This window comes from Haliaeetus leucocephalus, unplaced genomic scaffold (genome assembly GCF_000737465.1).
Source record: "Haliaeetus leucocephalus isolate CR32 unplaced genomic scaffold, Haliaeetus_leucocephalus-4.0 Scaffold517, whole genome shotgun sequence".
NCBI classification, from domain to species: domain Eukaryota; kingdom Metazoa; phylum Chordata; class Aves; order Accipitriformes; family Accipitridae; genus Haliaeetus; species Haliaeetus leucocephalus.
This window is the reverse complement of record NW_010972953.1, coordinates 6605224-6625615: the sequence shown is the minus strand read 5'-3', so window position 1 is coordinate 6625615 and position 20392 is coordinate 6605224. Positions and strand designations below refer to the sequence as shown.

At 51.0% G+C, this 20392-nt stretch overlaps 1 protein-coding gene across 1 annotated transcript; it reads left to right on the top strand.

The window, feature by feature from the left end:
* The first annotated feature begins 20 nt into the window (after nucleotides 1-20).
* SNRNP40 (small nuclear ribonucleoprotein 40kDa (U5)) lies at nucleotides 21-10438 on the top strand. The gene is made up of 9 exons (XM_010576378.1): nucleotides 21-309; nucleotides 862-955; nucleotides 1574-1739; nucleotides 2235-2357; nucleotides 3362-3482; nucleotides 4240-4322; nucleotides 4743-4804; nucleotides 8135-8238; nucleotides 9994-10438. Exons 1-9 carry the CDS (start codon nucleotides 21-23, stop codon nucleotides 10041-10043), a joined length of 1092 nt encoding a protein of 363 aa, XP_010574680.1. The 3' UTR covers nucleotides 10044-10438.
* Nucleotides 10439-20392: the final 9954 nt, after the last annotated feature.

Genomic DNA, 20392 nt, shown 5'->3' with positions numbered 1-20392 from the left:
TGCAGGAGGCCTGTGGGGGGATGGCGGGAGGAGAAGGCCGGAGGGGGGTGAAGCGAGGAGGGGAGGAGGCCCGTGAGGAGATGGCGGGGCTGGGGGGGGCCTGGCCGTGCCCCGGCGGTGCCCCTTGTTCCCCTCCATGGCATCCCCTCACCCGCCCCTTCCCCCGTTACCTCCGGCAGGGCCCGCCGCGCTGCTCCTCCCTGCAGGCCCCCATCATGCTGCTCTCGGGGCACGAAGGAGAGGTGTACTGCTGCAAGTTCCACCCCAATGGCAACACCCTCGCCTCCGCTGGCTTCGACAGGCTCATCCGTGAGTACCAGGCCCCCCTGTCCCAGCCAGCGCTGCGCGGGGCTGGGGCTCGTATGATTTCAGGCCGTTGTGGGGTTTTATCTCAGCCATCAAGCTTGCTGAGTCCTAGGAGTGAAGTGCTTCAGCACGAGGGGAGCAAGAAACTTCTTGTCGCTCCTCTGGCTGGTCACTGTCCTGCTGGTCCTCAGATGGGGCTGGTAACATGCCTTGATGGTCACAGCCCGGTGTTCCCAGGACCCTCGCGCAGGTTACCGTCAGCCTGCGTTTGACTGCAGCCATCACAGAAATGCAGTTTTTAATGCTTTGGGTTGCTGAGGTGAAGGTTATTATTTTCCTTTATAAATTCAACTTCATCTAAACCCATAAATCAGCTCAAATCAGCTGTCTGTCTTTCTGGGGCTCACACGATGTTTTTTTATGGGCACACGTCAGCCAAGATTGGAGACGATAGCAGTGACAATACATGGTTCATTTTGCTGAATTCCCAGAGAATTGCTCCATCCACAGCACAGAGGTGTTTCCTGTACTTACTTCTCCCTTCCTTTCCCCCAGTGCTGTGGAACGTCTATGGGGACTGTGATAACTACGCCACACTGAAGGGACACAGTGGGGCAGTTATGGAGCTGCACTATAACACAGATGGCAGGTAAGTGGTGTGTGGACGGCTTTTGGCCTCAGGCCCAGCTCTTTCAGAAGGAAGGTGCTTTCTGCGGGCTAGCGTCTCATTGCTCCTGCTCAGTCCATGTATGGCAAATGCTTGTAGTGTGGCTTTCCCAGATAAGGAGTGGTGCCTGTTTGAGATTAAGAAAAAGGACCTGGAGTCACCCATGACCCACCAGTGCCCTTGATTCCAGTCTTGAGGAACAGAGTGAAGTTAGGGTCGGCCATCTGGGAGGCACTGGGGAGGGAAAGAAAACAAGTGGGATATTTGCTAATTTAAAAGGCTCCTCCACTATTGCATCTGACCTATTGCCACTGAGCTTTCTCTCCTGTGTTCATCCCAAATAGTGTTTGAGAAGGTGCAAGACCAATCTATACGTATCTAGAAATGGGGTTTAGTTGGAGTTCTTCCAGTGTAGCTGCTCCACTGTCAGTCAGCCTCTCCTGAAACACCACCTTTGTCTTGGCATATGGGGGAGTTTCTTCACCATGGTGTATTCCCACTGAATATTTCCAGCTTTGATCACAGAACTTGAGAGTAAAAAAGGTGGGAGGGGAGAAATGTTTCCAAAATTGAGAACCTCACAGCAATTCTTCTCCGCAGCATGCTCTTCTCAGCATCCACAGACAAAACTGTGGCTGTGTGGGATAGTGAGACTGGAGAGAGAGTGAAGAGACTGAAGGGCCATACCTCGTTCGTTAACTCCTGTTACCCAGCAAGGCGAGGACCCCAGCTTGTCTGTACAGGCAGCGATGATGGGACAGTGAAGGTCAGTATATTGTGTAAGGGGATAGTCTGGAATGAAAGTAAGAAAGGATTTTTGAAAGAATATTTGGGGTCTTCCCACTTAAGTGGGCTAAATTCAGCCTTTCATTACTCTTATAATTTCATTATCTAATAACTTTGATTTCAGAAATAAAAAATTTGAAATAAAATTTGCTCTTTTTTTTCATTAAGTCTTTGCAGGGGGGGGGTGAAGAAGATTCGTTTTGCTCAGTTGTACTTTTTCCACTGCACTGCATTAACAAAATATGAGAAAGGTGAGCCGTTAATGAAATCTTACACGCTAGCACCTTCTTCCCTCCCTTGAACTCCTGTGCTCCACTCCACACTCTTACTGTGTTTTTTTATAGAGATCTGCTGAGATCTAAAAGAGGGGATTTCAGGAGAGTGTGCTGAGTCTCTGCCAAGTATCTGTGCAAATTCCTGTAATTTTATCATTAAATATCTCTATGCAACTTTTACAACTGCCGTGTTTTTTCAGCTGTGGGATATCAGGAAAAAAGCTGCTGTTCAGACATTTCAGAACACGTACCAGGTCTTGGCTGTAACTTTCAATGACACCAGTGATCAGATCATATCCGGAGGCATCGACAACGATATTAAGGTAGGACGCCTGTGTCCTCGTGTGCCTTTCCGACCGTGCACACCTTTTCCATCCCGTTACATCTTGCATTCGTCAAGGACAAAAGTGGAGGCCTGTTGGTTAATTTTACAGTCACAAGAACCACGCAGACCTGCTGTGTCTGACCTCGCTGTTGATAGAGGGCCAATAAACTCTTGAGTGAGTTGCTCCAGCGCTGTTTGGCATGTGACAGCCTGGGCAGCCCTGGCATTCCTGGCCAGGCGTCCCAGCACTGCTGTCACCTGCTGGAGCTGATATGGTATGCTGGCTCTTCTGGCAGCTTGTGCCCGTCTTGGAGGCTGTAGAGCCATATATGAGGTAAACTAAAGAAAATGTGGTGACACATCCACACTCTCTGCCCTCTGCTCCAGTTTGCAACTTGCTTTGTCACCTGCTAGTGTGGAAAGTTCTTATTTAAGGGCGAGCTCAATGTTTCATTGAGCTGGTAACTGAGATTCTCCTGATAGCTGTACGGTTCAGTCTGTCTTACTGTCCTCTTAGCCTTGGGCTCCAGCCTGACCTAAGCATGGGGAGCATGTGCTTGTCAGAGAGCCATGGCTAAGTGTAGCACTGACATGACATCTGTTCCGACACACCCCTTGAATGACTGCCCCTCTTCGGGAAAGAACAGTGTGAAATTTTGGAGATCGGACAACTGCTGCTCTGTGCCATCAGTCAGTGGAATTTGGGAGCTGGGGGAGCTATAGCCAGATAGAGGGGGATTCCTGCATGCATGGGGCTGCTGGCATTTAACTCCTTGGTTGTTGGACAAGTTCGGTAAGAAGACTTCTAATGGGAAAATTCTATTTTTCCAACAACACACATTAAATTTTAGCCTCATATTTTAGCCATTCAGACCCCACCAACTGGAATCAAAAGCTGATGTAATCAGCTGACTGATCAGTACCTGTGTGAAACGCTTTGGAAACAGCAGTTCCAACAGTCTTGCCTGTCTTTTTGTTAAATGGCAATGTTGTGTCTGAAAGGTGTGGGACCTTCGCCAGAACAAGCTCACTTACACGATGAGAGGACACGCAGACTCGGTGACAGGCCTCAGCCTGAGTTCAGAAGGCTCCTACCTGCTCTCCAATGCAATGGACAACACAGGTATGTCCTACCTGATGTGCGAGCACAGCTGTCAGGCGCTGCTCTCTTATGCTAGCTTTGCATGGTGTTTGGGAAGGAACAGCTCAAATTGTATGACGTAGAAAAACGAGCCAGACGTGGGGATAGGCTGAAGGGAGTTTGGCTCCAGAGATAAAGCTTGAATTCTTGTTACGCTGGTGACAGTCGTGTCTTTTGCAGGGAGGGAGCAGCTGCATCAGAAGGGTTTGTCACGTCTCCCGAAGGGCAGTGAGGACACAAGCTATGGCACACGTTATTTACGCAGACAGTTGAACGCAGTCTCAGTCTGGCTCTTGTCGGGGCGGTTTGGCTGTTTCCCCGCAGCAGGGAATGACAGCACAGTTTCCAAACTGCTTGTCTCACTGTGTGGGGGTGCTCAGCGAAGCTGATCTGATTAGAAGCATGATCATGGAGTGTGTTAGAGTAAAGCAAATGCTCATGTAAGGAGATGGTGGCTCGTTTGTGTAATAGTTGTTTTGGATTTTTCCCCTCCTGTTGGCAGTGGTCTTGGTGTAATTATAAATTTCTGCATTTGACCTTTCATATCAAAGCTTTCTGCAGGGGAAAGCTGCTGGTTTCCTTTTGCTTCTGGGGAAACATAGGCATGAAGAGAATAAGGAGCATGACCAGGTCTTTGCTCGTTAGCAGTGTGTCTTAGGAAAAGGAGCATTTGCAGAAGCTGACCTTGCCCCCATGCCTCTGCCATCTTCAGCTAATTACTGTGAGCTCTCTGTTGCAGTTCGCATCTGGGATGTGCGACCATTTGCCCCTAAAGAGAGATGTGTAAAGATTTTCCAGGGGAACGTACATAATTTTGAAAAGGTGAGTGTACTGGAGACCAAAACATGATTATTTGTAAAATGCTGCTGCTATTAACTTTTCTGTAAATTGGTTTTTAAATTCAAGTTTAAACCAGAAAGGCTTTAATAAGAACTCAAAGAAAGATTAATGCACAAAGTGGGATTCCAATTAAAGCCGCAGTAACAAGATTTCTTTGCTCGGTTCAGCTGTAATTAGCTGTAAATTAAGTATTTTCTACATTTACTACTTTGTGTAAAATAACAAGGCACTGGATGTTTCCAGCAATAAAATAAAATCTGTAATTACCATCTCATCTTCTGAAGGGAGATCATTAAAGTGGTGCTTGTGATATTTAAAGTCTCGTGGTGATTTTAATTCAAGTAGAAGGGGAAAACTAAATCTTTCTTTGGAAATAGATCTGTGCATGTTCTTTTATTTTAGAATCTTCTGAGGTGCTCTTGGTCCCCGGATGGGAGTAAAGTCGCAGGGGGATCAGCCGACAGGTGAGTTACCACTGCGTTCATCTGTTCCCATAAATTCCAAACAGTTTTGCAGGCACTCCTGAAATGAGTTGGATCATGTCTAAAATGAATCTGAAGACTCAGAATTGTGCATAGAGGTGTGAAGACCCGAACAAACCTCTGTGATCTTCTGTGAGCATTGTCTGCCCTCATTACAATAGCGATGCCTTTATATTGCCTTTGTGTCAGTGGAGGAGCAGTGTATAGTTGTAAAATCTTCTTATTATTGTCAAAAGCTGACTAGAGACCTGCATTGCTGCTTATGTTCAGCCACAGGATCCAACATTAGGACCGCCGGATGACAGGAGCATGGTTGTCCGTGAAGTAGGTCCCTTGTGGTTGGACTGGTAGATGCTTGCGAGCGTCTTCGAGACACGGGGGGTCTGGGGGAGTGTGTATAGTGTGGGGGTTATACTGACAAGGACCACAAATACCAGTTAAATTGCTGCAGGACAGCTTGCAGGAAGCACCAGTGGTGTTCCAAGGATCATTCTTCCTCCTTACTTTAATTAATGCGTAAGGAAAAATAAAGATCTGACTAAATTAGCACATATTGGACTTTTAAATTAGATATTTTATAAACTAAGGCAACTGAGGACTAAAACAGGTAGAGGGAGGAAGCCAGCAGAGGGTCCATGCCAGACACTGAAGGTCACCGTGAAGGATACCAACCTCCGCTGGAGCAAATCCAGACAGACTCTCAATGACATCGCGACAGGAATTCCTGCAGGCCAGAGTCCAGGGCATGGAGCAGTAGTAATCAGCAAATTAATGAATTTCTGATAGAGGATAGGGAGAACTTTAGTTCTCGATGTCCAGATATAGTGGGGCCAGCTGTCACAGCAAGTGGCTGAGACATGACTCTCCTTTCCAGTCCTGCTGGGCAGTAACAGCAGTGCACTTGGTGGAGGAATGCCTGTGTATCAGCCTGCTGAGGCTGTGGCTGATCCATTCAGTGGCAAAGTATGGCTGCAAGTCTTAGGCCATTAGGTTAGTTCTGCAGATGCTGATGTAGCTCTGTGGTCTGACAGCAACTTCGTTGTGGCATTCGTGGGCAAAAGCACACAGCCAGGTCCAGGGGCAGGTTAGACAAGGCTGCTCAAATCTTTCTGCTTTCTCTGAGCTTTAGATACTTTTTTTGAGGAGTGTCTGCTGGGAAAGCAAAGTGAGATTAAACAAACGTTTCATTTGTCTGAGTACAAAATAGTTCCACAGTGATTACTCTTCCTCTGCATTATATGGAGTGTGTGTGTGTGTACGTTGGAGGGACAGTTACCTGAATTTTTCTTTTTGCTGTTGAGCCCTTCAGAAGGGTTATAGTAAAATCAACTACTTAAAGTGCTTGCCTGCTTTGCCATACCAGATTAAAAACGCAACAGCAGAACGCTTTGAGAAAGCAATCGATACAGTTCTTGCCTGCTAGATAAAAAAGTCATGCTTGAAGAAATGCTGCTTTAAGTAACATGACTTAAGTTGTAGTCTTGAATTTTTCCTTTTTATGTGTTTCAAGCAAATAAGTCAAAGAATAGCACCAGCCTGAAAATGAGTGCTCTTAACAAAGCAGGTCTGCCCTGTGTTGGTATCCACTGTCCTCTCTATCTAGCCAGCAAGTGTTATAAATTATTCAGTGCTTTTTTTTGGGGGGGGGAAAGAAGTTCAGTTCTATTTTAACTAAAAGACAAGCTAAATGTACAAGCAAATCTCGCTCTTCATCTGGTCTGCAAAGCCCTGACAAATGGAAAGGAACAGGTGAAACTGAGGAACCCGTTGCTGATAGCATTGCATAAGCCTGAAGTGGTCCAGCCTTGGTATTCAGAGCCTGGGCTGTCTGTGGGACTGATGACACCCAGTATGTTTGAGTTCATGCCGGTGAGACATGGGGATGCACAGTGGCATTTGCAGTGACCTTCCTTTGGAGGAGTCTAATGCTGTAGATTGATTTTACACGTGTTTTACAGGCTGTCCCCCGTGCCCTCACCCTCTGCAGTGCCCTGTAAAAAGTCGTAGTGATGCCTCTGGGGCATGCGGGCAGCAGAGCTGCCCTTCATGCCAAACCCAGCCAATTACTGCCCTGCCGCTTCCCTTTTTTGCCCTGGCAGATTCTGTTTTAGCAGCTGCCAGTCACCTCCCTAAAGAGCAAAATGAGAAGGGAGAATGAATGTAATCCAGAACTGGCAGCTTTCCCCAGCCACCAATATTTTTTGTAGAGCTGGGAACCTTGTAACAAATGCCGTTTCATGTGGCGAGGCTGTTGTGATTGGAAGGGAGGGATGCACCGTTCCTGTGCAGGTGGGGTGCAGCATCACCTTGCCTGGGTTGTAGAATGTTGCTCAGGGCTCTTCTTGTTTTGATGTATTAAAAAATGCCACTCACTCCTACAGATGCTCACCATAAGCAGGGTCAAAGCATCGCTCTGCTTCCCAGTAGAGCTTTTGTGCAGCCACTGCACTGTGCAGGCAGCAGTCAACACCCATGAGGGACAAGCAGTGATCTTGGGGTACAGCGTGATTTACAGCAAGGCACCATTTTCCCCCACTCTGAGACTATTTATAGGAGTAATCTGGAAGCTGATCTGTGCCCCATGCCAGCAGTTTTTCTGACCTCCTGTCTGAAGGACCCTGTTGGCTTCTGCGCTGCCTTTCAGCCAAGGTGCAGTGCTCAGGCAGGACCTGGCCAGTGGCAGGTGCCAACGGTGTGGCCTGCAGGAGGTTAATCAAAGGGCTCGGTGCAATCTGATTGGCCCTCTAATAAATGCTGGGAAGTGGATCATGACTTTAATGGCACAGCAGAAAGAAATCCATATATAAAGCTGTTGGCTGTGAGGGATTACACTGCAGCAGGGGCTGGGAGAGCGCCTAGGCTCCTTACTGCTTGCCAGTCAGTGCAAACCGATGGTGACCGCTGGGCATGCAGGCAGGTATTTGTGAGGGCAAGAACCCTCTTCCCCACTCCCAATGCTAATTTTCTCCCTTAGCCCACTGTGTTGGCTGCTGTATTGAGGGTCTCTATGGCCTCATGCTTCCAAATCCATCTCTATGCCACGAGGGGTGAAATGGGGCTGCTGTGCTGTGCTGTGACGGCAACGAGGCTTTTGACACCAAATTGCCATGTTAGCTCCTACCTGCTCAGACCTCTGCTCTTCTGGATTTGGCAGTGTAGCGTTTTGCTCCTGAGAAGCTCCTTGTTTATCCACACTAAGAGCTGCATCTATTTCAGCCCAGATGGTGAAACTGCTGCAGGAATAAGCTGTTGGTGTGGGGGGCACCTGCTTTCCCTTCTCAAATGCCTGCACTCATAATGACTCTCTTGTAGGTTTGTCTATGTGTGGGACACCACATCCAGGAGGATTTTGTACAAGCTGCCAGGCCATGCCGGGTCGGTGAACGAACTAGCTTTCCATCCGGAGGAACCCATTAGTAAGTCCTCCCCACTGCAAGTTGTCAAGGGAAGTAGTTTCTGCTGATCCTCTGGAAAATGGCCCCCAAATTGCCTGTGGCCCAGAGCACCGAGTATCAGACAAATTTAGGGGTAGCAGACTCCTGCTTGCTCCTCTCCCATAGATAGGACTTGGGCTGGGTGTGCCCGGGGTCCTGGCCTGAGCGCAGGGGCTCTGCTTCTGTGTCCTGCCCAGGGGGAGACCTGGGTGGGGGCACCCATACAGCAGCAGGGTGGCTGGTGGTCTGGGCTATTGGTCACCTGTGAGTGGCCATGAGCTGTGGCTTGGCTACCGCTGCCTAGGGCTTGTCCAGACTCCCTTCCAAGGGCCGTGTAAAAAGGTTTTGGGGTACCTGGGTTTGGACACCAGGGATATAACCATACATTTGGTGATCACATGAGGACAGTGATCACCTGGGAGCACGTCTCCAGCCCGGGGTCTCTTAACTTACCCAAAAGCTGTAGGAAGCAAAGGAGGCTCTTTGTGCAGTGCGTTTTGTCCCCATTCTAGAGGTGTCCAGCATGTGGCACCACGTATCAGTGCTGTGTGAGACAATGCTCGTGGTGGCTTTTTCAGAACCATTTTAACCACTGTGCATTAGGTGAGACCAGATTTCCTCTCAGTTTCTTGGCGCAGCATGCGGCCCAGGCAGGACCGCAGGGTGCTGTTTGTTTCTATGGAAACACTTGCACCACCAGCCAGGTCACCGCATTGCTCCAGCAAAAAATTGACACGAGTCAACCCCAAAGTGAGGCCAAGAGCTCGGTTGTGCCGAGGATGACAGTCTCTGCAGCAGGGCAGTGAGTTATGAGTTTGTTCCTTGGTTATTCATTGCCCTGTCTTCAGATTGGAGACTGCTGGAAGAGCGGAGCGCGCTCTGCTCCCGTTTGGAGCAAATTGTTTGCAATTGTATTCTGCTGAGCTCCTCTTTGTGAATCAATCACTCAGCTTAAAATAAAAATTAAAAACCCATCCAGGCGTTGCAAGCAAGTTTTGCAATTGATTTCTGTTAACATCTGGGAACGTTAATCTAGTAAATTGCTGCACCCACTCCATGATGCTCATCTGCACGGGAGGGTGCACAGGGAGCCAAAATGAGGCAAGATGACAGACACCAGTCTGTGAGTTCTTGTAGAAATCCCCCAAATCACTCCTGGACTTGAATGAAACCATTGTCAGTGTCAAGAGCAGCGCTTCTGGGTCATTCTTTTGATGCTTGTGTCTTGAATCCCCTGAAGAGCCTTTTCTGAGTTAAGGTGGTTCAGTGGCGTGTTGGATGCCAGCCCCATTTTGCCTGTTCTGATAAAATAATAACATCCCGGTGAGGCTTTCCTGGCCAGCCTGTGCCCTCTAGCGGCATGCAGTCCCGATGGCAGTGCCCGGTTTGCAATCTGAATGCTCCTTGCAATGAAAACAGTGCTTCAGGATGCTTGAGAGCGTTAACAGTGTGTTTATACGCCTCTCTTTACCATTTTAATGCTTAGACATTACAGGCAGTACGCTGTTATGCCTGCCTTGGGACAGTGGAATGGCAGCCACAACACACAGCGTGTGATTAGGTATCGGAGTAGTAATTCCATGAAGTGTTTTAGGGAGCAAATGAAATTTGGCTTTCTAGATCACTTACAGCAAGCAAAATGAGTAGTTTGATTCAAATGATGTGTCGTTAGTGGAGGTCTCAAACTGTTGTGTTTAATTTTCATATTCCTCCCTTCCCCCCCTCTCTCTCCCTCAGTACTCTCCGCATCCAGCGACAAAAGACTGTATATGGGGGAGATCCAGTGAAGCTGACAAAGAGATGGTGGGATTTGTGCCCGCACGATCCTTGGTTTACAAAAGTTGGATTGACTTGCTTCTCACCGGTGCCAGGCCCTTTCACACTTGTGGCAGTGGGAAAATGTTGAAGAAGCTTGATGTGACAAGTTGCCCTCTCGCAGGCTGTAATGTCTGTGTGGTCTCGCTGTACAGCTTTTTTCCACCCCCCACTTTCTTTGGGGAGGAAGAAAAATTTGGAATTGAAAGGAATTTGGTTTTGGCTGTACCACCAACTATTAAACCTTACCCAGATCACTTGAAATTGGTAAAATTTGTTTAAAGTCCATATGTGGCTTGTATATTCCCTGTCAGGTTTCTGTTGTTTTTTTTATACGGTCAAAACTGAAATAGATACCTTTTTACAAGAACTGTGTGGTGGGATTTATTGTTCTGTTTTACTTTTTTGTTGTACGAAACTAAATCAAGGCCCTCACTTGTATATAACCCAGGGAAACCATAGACATTAAGTTCATATAATCATAGAACGGTTTGGTTTGGAAGGGACCTTAAAGATCATCTAGTTCCACCACCCCTGCCATGGGCAGGGACACCTTCCACTAGACCAGGTTGCTCAAAGCCCCATCCAACCTGGCCTTGAACACTTGCAGGGATGGGGCATCCACAGCCTCTCTGGGCAACTTGTTCCAGTGCCTCACCACCCTCACCGTTAAGAACTTCTTCCTTACATCTAATCTAATCTAAATCTACCCTTTTTCACTTTAAAGCCATTACCCCTCATCCTGTCACTACATGCCCTTGTAAAAAGTCCCTCTCTGGCTTTCTTGTCAGCCCCATTTAGGTACTGGCAGGCTGCTTTAAGGTCTGCCCGGAGCATTCTCTTCTCCAGGCTGAACAACCCCAACTCTCAGCCTTTCTCCATAGCAGAGGTGCTCCAGCCCTCTAATCATCTTCGTGGCCCTCCTCAGGACTCGCTCCAACAGGTCCATGTCTACCTTACGTTGGGGGCCCCAGAGCTGGACGCAGTACTGCAGGTGGGGTCTTATGAGAGCAGAGTAGAGGAGGAGAATCACCTCCCTCGACCTGCTGGTCACGATTCTTTTGATGCAGCCCAGGGTACAGTGGGCTTTCTGGGCTGTGAGCACACATTGCTGGGTCATGTTGAGCTTCTTGTCAACCAACACCCCCAAGTCCTTCTGCTCAGGGCTGCTCTCAATCCATTCTCTGCCCAGCCTGTATTTGCACTTGGGATTGCCCCAACCCATGTGCAGGACCTTGTACTTGGCCTGGTTGAACTTCATGAGGTTCACATGAGCCCACCTTTCAAACCTGTCTCGGTCCCTCTGGATGGCATCCCTTCCCTCCAAGTGTGTCGACAGCTTGGTGTCATTGGCAAACTTACTGAGGGTGCACTCAATCCCACTGTCCATGTCACTGACAAAGATGTTAAACACCACCGGTCCCAATACTGACCCCTGAGGAGCGCCACTTGTCTTCAGAAGAGCAGCTTTATTTTTTATTCATGGCAATAAAAATGACCACATGAAATAATTATTGGGCTACTGCTGAATCCTATTTTCATGTTTTGAGTAAAATCCAGCCTTCTGCTATAAATAAGCGTAAAGGGAGTGAGTTTTCTGTGGCAGGCACAGTGTACTTGGTGCTCAGCAGTGGGGGAACCGGACTGGCTGTGTGTCCCCTCTCCCCAGCCAGGCTGGCGGGATGGTGGTACGAGACAGCAGCAGGTCCTCGAGCAGCTTAGATCCGTACTCATATACCTCTGGCTGAGTGCTGAGACAACGCAAGGGTGCCTGCACCCTGCCTCAGCTTCAATGGGGGAGACCTCAGCTTCTGCCAGGTCTTGCCCTACAGCCACGGATCCGCTGCCTGGTTGACTGCTTGCTGTGCCCCAGCCCCAGGGTTTAGGCCAGGAGGGAATGGTCTGCACTGGCTTTTTTGGCCAAGGCATCAAGCCCTTGACTGGGGGCTGAGCCTCAGCTGGGCTTTGTGAGAGCGTGCAAGGGGGGGTTCCTCATGCCATGGGTTGTTGTCTGATATTAATGAACTTGCCATGAAGAGTAGTACGTGCTGCATTTCTCTTCTGATTGTGTCCATCTCAGCTTTCATCCTTTTTTCTCACCCATTCCGTCCCCCCCCCCCCCCCCTTTGTTCCCTTGGTTCAGGTTGTATCAGGTGTTTCTCACCTCGCTGCCTTTCTGCCCCATCCCGGAGGAGGCTTCTTGAGAGCTGCAGTTCAGCTGGGACACTGGAGCGTGGACACGAGATGCTCCCACCCCAGCAGTGCCATGCCGTGGGACTGTCCTGTGCGGTCTTGGCAGGCCTTTGACCAGAACAAATCTGCTGCAGCCACCAGGTATTTAAGAGCTGGAAAATGGGTGCGGTTTGTGCAGTGAAAAGGGAAGTAGCACAGGGTTCCCTTGAGAGTATTTCTTGTCCCTGCTTTCCCTGCTGTGGGCAGAAGAGAAAAGCTGGAGGATGGCATGCTTGGGGCCAAAACAGACCCATCAGCTTTTAAGGAGGCAGGGAAATGTAGCTGCATGTTCCTTGGGAGGTGAGATGATGTCTCCTGGGCTTGGAGTGTGTGGCACTGTCCCTGGTCCCTGTCACCTGGGACAGTTCCTGTCCCAGCACCATGTCCTGTCGGCAGATGGCTGCAGGCTGCCCCATCCCTTGGGGATGCGGGACCTCACTCACCACGGTGTTTCTCTTGAAGCCCTTGGGGCTGGAGCAGAACTGGTTTCTGCTCGTGGTTCCTAAATCATTGCAAAGTGACTTCGGGTGCAGACAGGGATGGGCTGGAGAGCACAGATGGGTTTAACCGTCAGGAAACCATTGACCCCAACTGTGCCTCCTTCACTGACCCTCCTCATCCATGGGATGACGGATTCGAGCATCAGATCTGAATGCTGAGACTCAGCAGAGCTCCAGGTTCACATCCAGGGAATATCAGCTTCACCGGTGCGGGTCTGGTCCCCGTTGGCTGCTGACATCCACCTCCCATCATCCCCCCAACTCCCACCGGGAACGGCAGGCAGGAGCCCGCAGAACGGAGACAACTCTGCAGTTATCCCTGTCCATCTGTCCCCGTGGGGGGAACCATGCACGGCTGGAGCCAGGCATTGGGGAGGTGATGGTGCAGACACGGGAAGACCCATCGCCAGATCATGGTGAATGAATGTATCTGAACGCAAACAAATCACCCTTCAGCTGAAGAGGTGGGCGGAGAGAGCTGGAGGCAGGGGGAAGATTTATTTTTAACTCTGCAGAGTATTAAGTAACATGCCCTGAAACACATGTAAATAAGAGCTGGGACTTCAGCCAGGAGCGCCGCGATTCAGGACCGACCTCCCTGGGCCCACTGGAGCAGGAGCCCTGTGCCCAGGCACCAACACCGTGCCTCTGTCCCCTCACTGAGGGCTGTTGGGCAAGGAGGGTGCTGGCACATGGATTTAGTGCTTAATTAGACCCTGTTACAATCCTCGAGGGTTTATGGTTTTGTTTGAATATATGCCCAAGTGTCAGAGGGAAGAGAGACTCTTGGGGCTGAGCCAGTGATGCCAGGATAACCCTGCAGTTTACTGAATCTTGCTTGTTTAAAAGAAGAAAAAAAGGTTTGGTTTTTTTTCCTAATTCCCAACCCAGGAACCTGCAGGGAAATAAGGGAGGGGCATCTCTCTCCCCCTGCCCTGAGTCCTGGAGGGTTTTGTTGGGCAGGGGTTGCAGTGCCCGGGGTCCCACAGAGCCTGGAGGTCCCATGCAGAACACATGGCAGCTGGCAGCTCCCAGCATTGGGCAGTGGGGGCTGGATGGATCCACATCCCACCCAGGGGCAAGCGCTGGCACGGATGTCCGTGGAGCCATGACCCAGATTGGGTAAATGATCCGGATTAACACTAAATCCCCCAGCCCCGAGGGAGCAGCCGGGCAGATCGAGCCAGGCACCGGGGCAGGCGGATGGTTTGCTTTGAGGGCATCTCCCTGCTGAGTGCACTGCTGGCACCCGAGCACTAGCAAACTCACCGCAGCAGTGAGCACCCAGCCCAGCTTCCCCGGCAGGTCCTTGTGCCCATCCCAGTGCTGTGAGAGAAATCTCTGTTCCCCAGCTCCAGGGAACCTGTGGATCAAATAAGTATTCAATACCAGTGGAGGGTGAGGAGGGAGACGTGGACAGGGGCAGCTCTGAGTTTCTGCTGCCAATTAATGTCTGCAATTAGGGATGGATCGATGCCCACCCGCCTGCATTGGTGACGGATCGGACCATGTGCCGACGTCCCAGCCCCTGGGGAGAGCTGAAAGCTGATTTAGGAGAAGCACCTACCTGCTCTTAAGGGGACATGTGTTCAGTGGATCGTAACAACGGTGCTGTCAGGACAATTTGTGGATTTAATGCAATTTGCTACAGGGGGATACATAGAGCTCAGCAGGTTTAATGCTCTGCAGAGCCCCACTGGGCATCGGTGAGCACAGCTGGCCCCGTGCTGCCTTCCCCTGGGCTCAGCCTTCCCCTGGGCTTGCTGCCGGGCCATGGGGGCTACGGGGAGAGCCAGGCATCCACGATCGGGGGCTGGCACCCACGGCAGGGCTGGCTGGCACAGGACCATGACAAATCCTTGCTGTGCAAAGTAAGTACTGCAAGGTTGCACCCTGCGTGCACATACATGTCCATACATGCATGTAACACACAAGCACACACATGCACATGCATGCACACACATTTGTGCACACACATGCATGCGCATGCTCGCACGTGCACATACAAATGCACTCACATGCACACAGGTGCAAACATGCACATATACATGCCCACTCAGAGCCACATGCAGGTGCACAGGCATACATGCACCCACATGTGCCCAGGCACCCCACCACGGACACTGCCATGTCCAGCACTGCCACCCCGCCTTGGGGACAGAGCGATGCCCCACACTGGGCAGCAGAGCATCCAGGGGGATTTGGGGCCGGGCAGCCCCTGGGGCTGGTTTCCTCCCATGAAAGGCAGCACCCAAGTGAGTGTAGGCCCCTCTTGGCTCTTGTCCCATGCCGGAGCCGTGCCAGCTCCAGGGCATCACAGCAGCAAACCGTTAAAGGCATAATCCAAGCGCAGAGAAAATTGTTTTCTTAAACAGGTTTATTCCTCCAAGGGAGGTATTTGCTTGAGAGATTTCCACTATAAATTAAATCTTTCCCGGGTGCCAGATCTATTGCCTCTATGCAATAGAGCTGCTGTGGCGGGGGCTGCCGACTGCTTCCCGGTCTTTCGGTGGGGACTGGGGGGGCTGACAGTGACCCCCTGACATGGTTCTGTGTGGTTGTCCCCATCCCCATCCTCATCCCCATCCTGGTCCTTGACCCTTCGGCAACACCAGCATCAGCAAGCGATCCTGGCTGGAGGCAGATGTGGTACCCACAGCACCCGGGCATGGTGCAGCAGGTGGGATCCTGCGCTGGGTGCTGGTGATCCCTATGCTGGGTACAACAGGGGTATCACCGGGAGGTCCCGGCTCAGCCAAGGGCAGCCCTGGCCCTGCCACCCCCGCTAATTACCTCCCTATCCTTCCTCCAGTGCTTTTCCCACCTTTTCCCACTGCTGCTCCAAGGCTTCTAATGAATTTTGATAGTTACAATAAGCAAGTGATAATTTCTAAAAGAATGGAAAACAATTATTTGCTCTGTTGGGGGATTAGATGATATTTAGTCTCTATTTAATGGAAAACTAATTAAATTACATGAGCAAGTGAATAGAAATTTGTTGTTAATTATGAATTTTGTGAGCTACAAAGGCTAAATGATGATGGATTCTGTAATCTGCCGTGCTTTTTGCTAGACACCGAGATAAGATGACAGCTGAGAAAGAATGGCGTGAATGCATTTTAATTTCTATATCGATTCAATAACAGCTGGCTGAACAGCGATCCATTAACGGTGATCTGCAGGAGCTGACATTGATTGGCAGACTGATGGCTAATTATGTTAAAATTGGGGAAAGGTTGGTTAAATAGATGTGTGTTTATTGCTGGAGATGGTTGGGGAAGTCACTTCGGTTTGGCTTGCTCCGTCGTGGCCCTTCCCTTGGTCCCTGCGTGGCTGGGTGGGTGGAGGATGCCCTGCGTGGGGTGACACGAGGTGTCCCTCGGGGCTCTGAATCGCTGGGGTTTGGGGCTGTTCCCAGGAGAAGTAAGGAAGGATGGGTTCAGGGTCAAGGCCAGCACCAGAGGTGCTGGGTGTGGGCTGGCGTCCGGCACCCTTAGCACGAGCCTGATGCCCACCCAGATTTGGGCTCCCCATCACAGAGAGCACCCCTCATCCCAGGGATGGAGGGTCCCTGACCCCAGGACTGAAGCATTCCTGACCCCAGGGATGGAGCATTCCTGACCCCAGGGATGGAGCAATCCTGACCCCAGAGCCGGAGCACCCCTGACCCTGGGACTGGGATGTCCCTGTCCCCAGGCCGCTCTGTCCCAGCACAGCCCTGAGGAGCCCTGTCTGTCCCCGCTACCGGCTCCAGCTTGGCTGCCCCATCACAAGGTGCTGGGCTGCACCTTGTCACCTTCTCCCTCGCCTTGACAGGGCTGCTCTGCCACTCCGGCCACTGGTTAATTAGGGGCTTATTAGCATGAATCCTGGAGACCTTCATCCCTTGAGCAGCGAAGGTGTGCGTATCATGGCTCTTCACCCCAAATCCAGCCACCCGTCAGCCTCTGGAGGGATTTAACCTGAGCTAGGCACAAACCCCATCCCTGCTCCCCGTTAAGGGGAATTACCCGTCTCGCTTAATTACACGTGACCTGTGCCAATGCTTTGCATGTGTTTATCCCACACTGATTTACATAGAGCATTGGAATAAATATCTTTTCCCCATCACCGTAATGCAGATAGATGGGGCCCCCTCAAAGATTTCTTTGCCAATAAACATGCCAAAAATCATCATTTTGTCTTGTTCTGATGACTTAGTGCCATTAATTACTGCCTGAGTGGGTGACAGATGCTCACCAGCCCCCTTGGCTTTGTCTCCACGGCAGCTCCCATGGGCTGGCACTTCCCCACTGGCCTCTACCAAGGACATCCCTGAGCAGAGATCCGGTATAAATTTGCCCCCAGAATTCACATTCTGAATCATCACCAAGCCTGGACAGTGGTTTCAGCCCAAAAAAAGGGAAAAAAATCAACCCCAAGAGCCCATGAGGAAAAGAAGGGGGGAAAAAAAGCCAACTCCAATGCTAGGGCTTGGGGCTGCAAAACTGTGATGTCCCCTGGGTGTTTTCTATTAACCTAAAACCCACCTTTTTTCCCTGGTTTTGCCTTTTTTAAGGCAGCAAACAGCATCCCCAGCCTGGCTTGCCCTGCAGCAGCTTTGCACCTCCTTCTTCCCCCAAATAACTATTTGCTTGCTGTATTGGGAGCGTTGCTGATGCTCATCCTGGGGAGTCATATTTTATTTTTTGGCTCTGTTTGGAAATACTGAATAAATCTGGTGATGGATACAAGTGCCCAAAGTCCTGGTGTCCCAGCAGGAGTGCAGCTCTCCAGGGCACATCCCTGCCTTCAGCTGGGGAAGGGGAGCAAAAGCTGCTGGTGGTGTGATTTCTTTCTGCTCTAGAATTTTTTTGAGGGGAAAAAAAGGGAAAAATAATGAATAAATAAATAAGTAAAATCCCTGTGTTGATTTTCTTGAGCAAAAAATAGACATTTTTGGGTAAAAATACCGGTTTAGTGAAAAAACTCTATTTCCATCTGTTCTGTTTATACCCCTAGTAGAGAGATCTCTCGCTGGCATAAGGATCCAGGCTTTTTTTACTTAAAACACCCCTTTTTGGTGGAAGGAGATGATTTTGTGTACCCAGGGAAGCGATCTCACCTGGCTCCTCCTGCCCCAGGGATGGAGGGCTTGGCTGGGCCAGATTCAGCCCCGCTGCTGGTCCTGGGGGGCTGCCAGAGCCCCTGGGTGAGTAGAGCGGTCACCGGCAGCTGTGCTAACACCAGGCGTGAGGATGTCCCCGTGGCTGGTGACCTCCGCAGTGGCCATGGGGGACATCTCCTGTCACCCCCCCCATGGGATGTGGGGTGGCAGTGAAGTGGAGGCTCAGCCCCAGGGGAGACGGCTTCTCTCCTATCTCCATCCCAAAGGGCCAGGATGGGGACCAATGCCATACCCAGGCTCCTGGAGGGCAGGGATGCATTATTTGGGATGAGACTCCGGCATCACCATCGCAATGGGTGTTGGGGAAACTGAGGCCTGCCAGGGCTTGGTGGCAGCTCTGGGTGCACATCAAAGCACATATCTTCACATCCCCATGAATGAATAACATGACCCCGATTTAATTTCCTCCTAATATTTCCTCTGTAATTTTGGTCGTCAGGTTTTTTTCTTGGGGGGAAAAAAAAAAAGCCAAGGGCTGTGGGGTCTGGAGGGTGGTGGGTTATGAGCAGAGCCAAAGACAAAATGTTGGGCTTGTTTCCCACACGCTCACAAATGAAGTTATCTCCTTGCCTTCTAGGGAAGTGCCTTGACATGCTATATTGACCTTTTTTAATCTAAAATTGATTCCTCGCGAAACTCCACCTGGTCGAGAGCCAGGCAGGATCTCGGCTCCATTGTATTGGTTTTCATAATTGTACATCAGGGTGATTTGCCTTTCTCTGGTATTTTTTGGAGCTGATGGGGAGAGTTGAACTGAGCAGATTTGCCCGGCCATTGCCAAGGAGATGCTATGGGGCAGTTGGGTCCTCATCTTTTTTCGACCCATGGGGTGAAACCGGTCCCCCTGGTCCAGGTTTCTGCTGTGCTCAAACCCTAGAGGAACCCACAAGCTCGAACCTGGAGATGGGTCTGGTCGCCCTGCCTTATGGACCCAGATAACCCCTAGGAGCCTGGGACACCTCTCCCCATGGGATGAGGGTGCTGAGACCTCTCTCAGGCTCTTGGTGAGGACCTGGAGATGATGAAGCCAGCAACACTGGGGGTGATGGAGTCAAGCCCACAGTGGGGGTGTCACAAGGGGGCCAGATCCTCAGCAGCCTGCACGGCGAGGCGTGGGCGTACGCAGGGCTGGTGGAGGTTGCAGTTCACTGTGCACTCACTTAACCAGCCTGAGATAGTGTGGAATAAATGCAGAGGTCCCTGCGTTTCAAACACCCACTGGCTCAGTCTGGGTTCAACCACCTCTCCCAGGACCCCTGGTTAAGAGGATTGCTTGGTGAACCCACTGCATTTTTGCGGCATGTTTTTTGCATTCATGGAAGCGTTTGCTGCAAAGCCCTGTCCTTCAGCCATGCGCGGGCCTCCCGAAACACTCCTGGGAGCACAGAACAGCTGGGAGGGAGAGAAATTCCCACCACAGAGCATGAAGGAAAAGCTCCAGGTGTGGTAGGTGCTGTAGGTTGGTCCCAGCAGTGCATGGGGACGTGTGGTCTGGCTGGGCCCCTGCAAGCTTGGATGGGTCAGGTTAGACCATGGCCAGACGACACTTGCACACAAACACATCTGTAATGTTGCAGCCCCTTGGATCCCCTGCAGAGCTGCTCTGACACCTAAGAGTGCGTGGGGCTTGTTTAGGAGATGCTTCCTTATAAAAATCAGGACTGAGGATTAAGAAATCATAGAACTGAAAAGCAGCAAACTCTTCCCAAGTCCTTCTGCTGGGTGGCATTTCAGAAGGAGGTTTCTAAAGCACTGGAAAAGCAGCATCCCAGTTATTCCTTGGCAGATGTGCACTCTCCAATCCCCCTGAAGGTGTGCTATGAAAAAAGAACAAAGGCGAGCCGGGTGGGTGGCGGTTAAGGGCCATACCCTGCCAGCTCTGCCTGCACCCATCTCCTTGTCCAGACCTGCTGGATTTAAGCCTGCGAGCCCTCCAGGAGCAGAGACCCAAAGCCGGATGGCTGGGTGTTCTCTTGCCTCCAGCCAGCGGTCGCTCCCGGCTCTGGAGCCGCGTGTGCTAGGCTGTGGAGCAGGGCTCTGCAGGGGCATCTTGGGGGCTTTCCTCCCAGGGCCGGGCCATCTGTGCTCCCTGCAAGCCCAGCTGCTGCCCTGGCAGGGCCACCCCAGGGACGCCCCCAGAGGAGGTGGCTGCGAGGTCCCTGTGCTGCGGGTCCAGGCAACACCCAAGGGCCGCAGGACCGAAGGAAGGGGGAGGGCAGCAGCTCACCAGCCCTTTGCATTTGCAAACCGCCGGGATTTAACCCAGCCCCACCTGGCTCCGGAGGGGGAAGAAAAAAAATAATAAAATCTGCGATTAAAAAGACAAGCACTGACGATAACGAAAGGCGGGCGAGACCAGGAGCCGCGCCTGACGCCGGCTGCGGCGCGGGGGCCGCGCTGCCCCGCGCCCCCGGAAGCCGCC

Bases quoted from the DNA above. Each gene is read 5' to 3' on its own strand.
- SNRNP40 (XM_010576378.1), top strand. From the start codon at position 21: ATGGCGGGAGGAGAAGGCCGGAGGGGGGTGAAGCGAGGAGGGGAGGAG. The intron at 2,358-3,361 runs GTAGGACGCCTG...TGTGTCTGAAAG, and splicing joins GCATCGACAACGATATTAAG to GTGTGGGACCTTCGCCAGAA. The intron at 4,805-8,134 runs GTGAGTTACCAC...ACTCTCTTGTAG, and splicing joins GCAGGGGGATCAGCCGACAG to GTTTGTCTATGTGTGGGACA.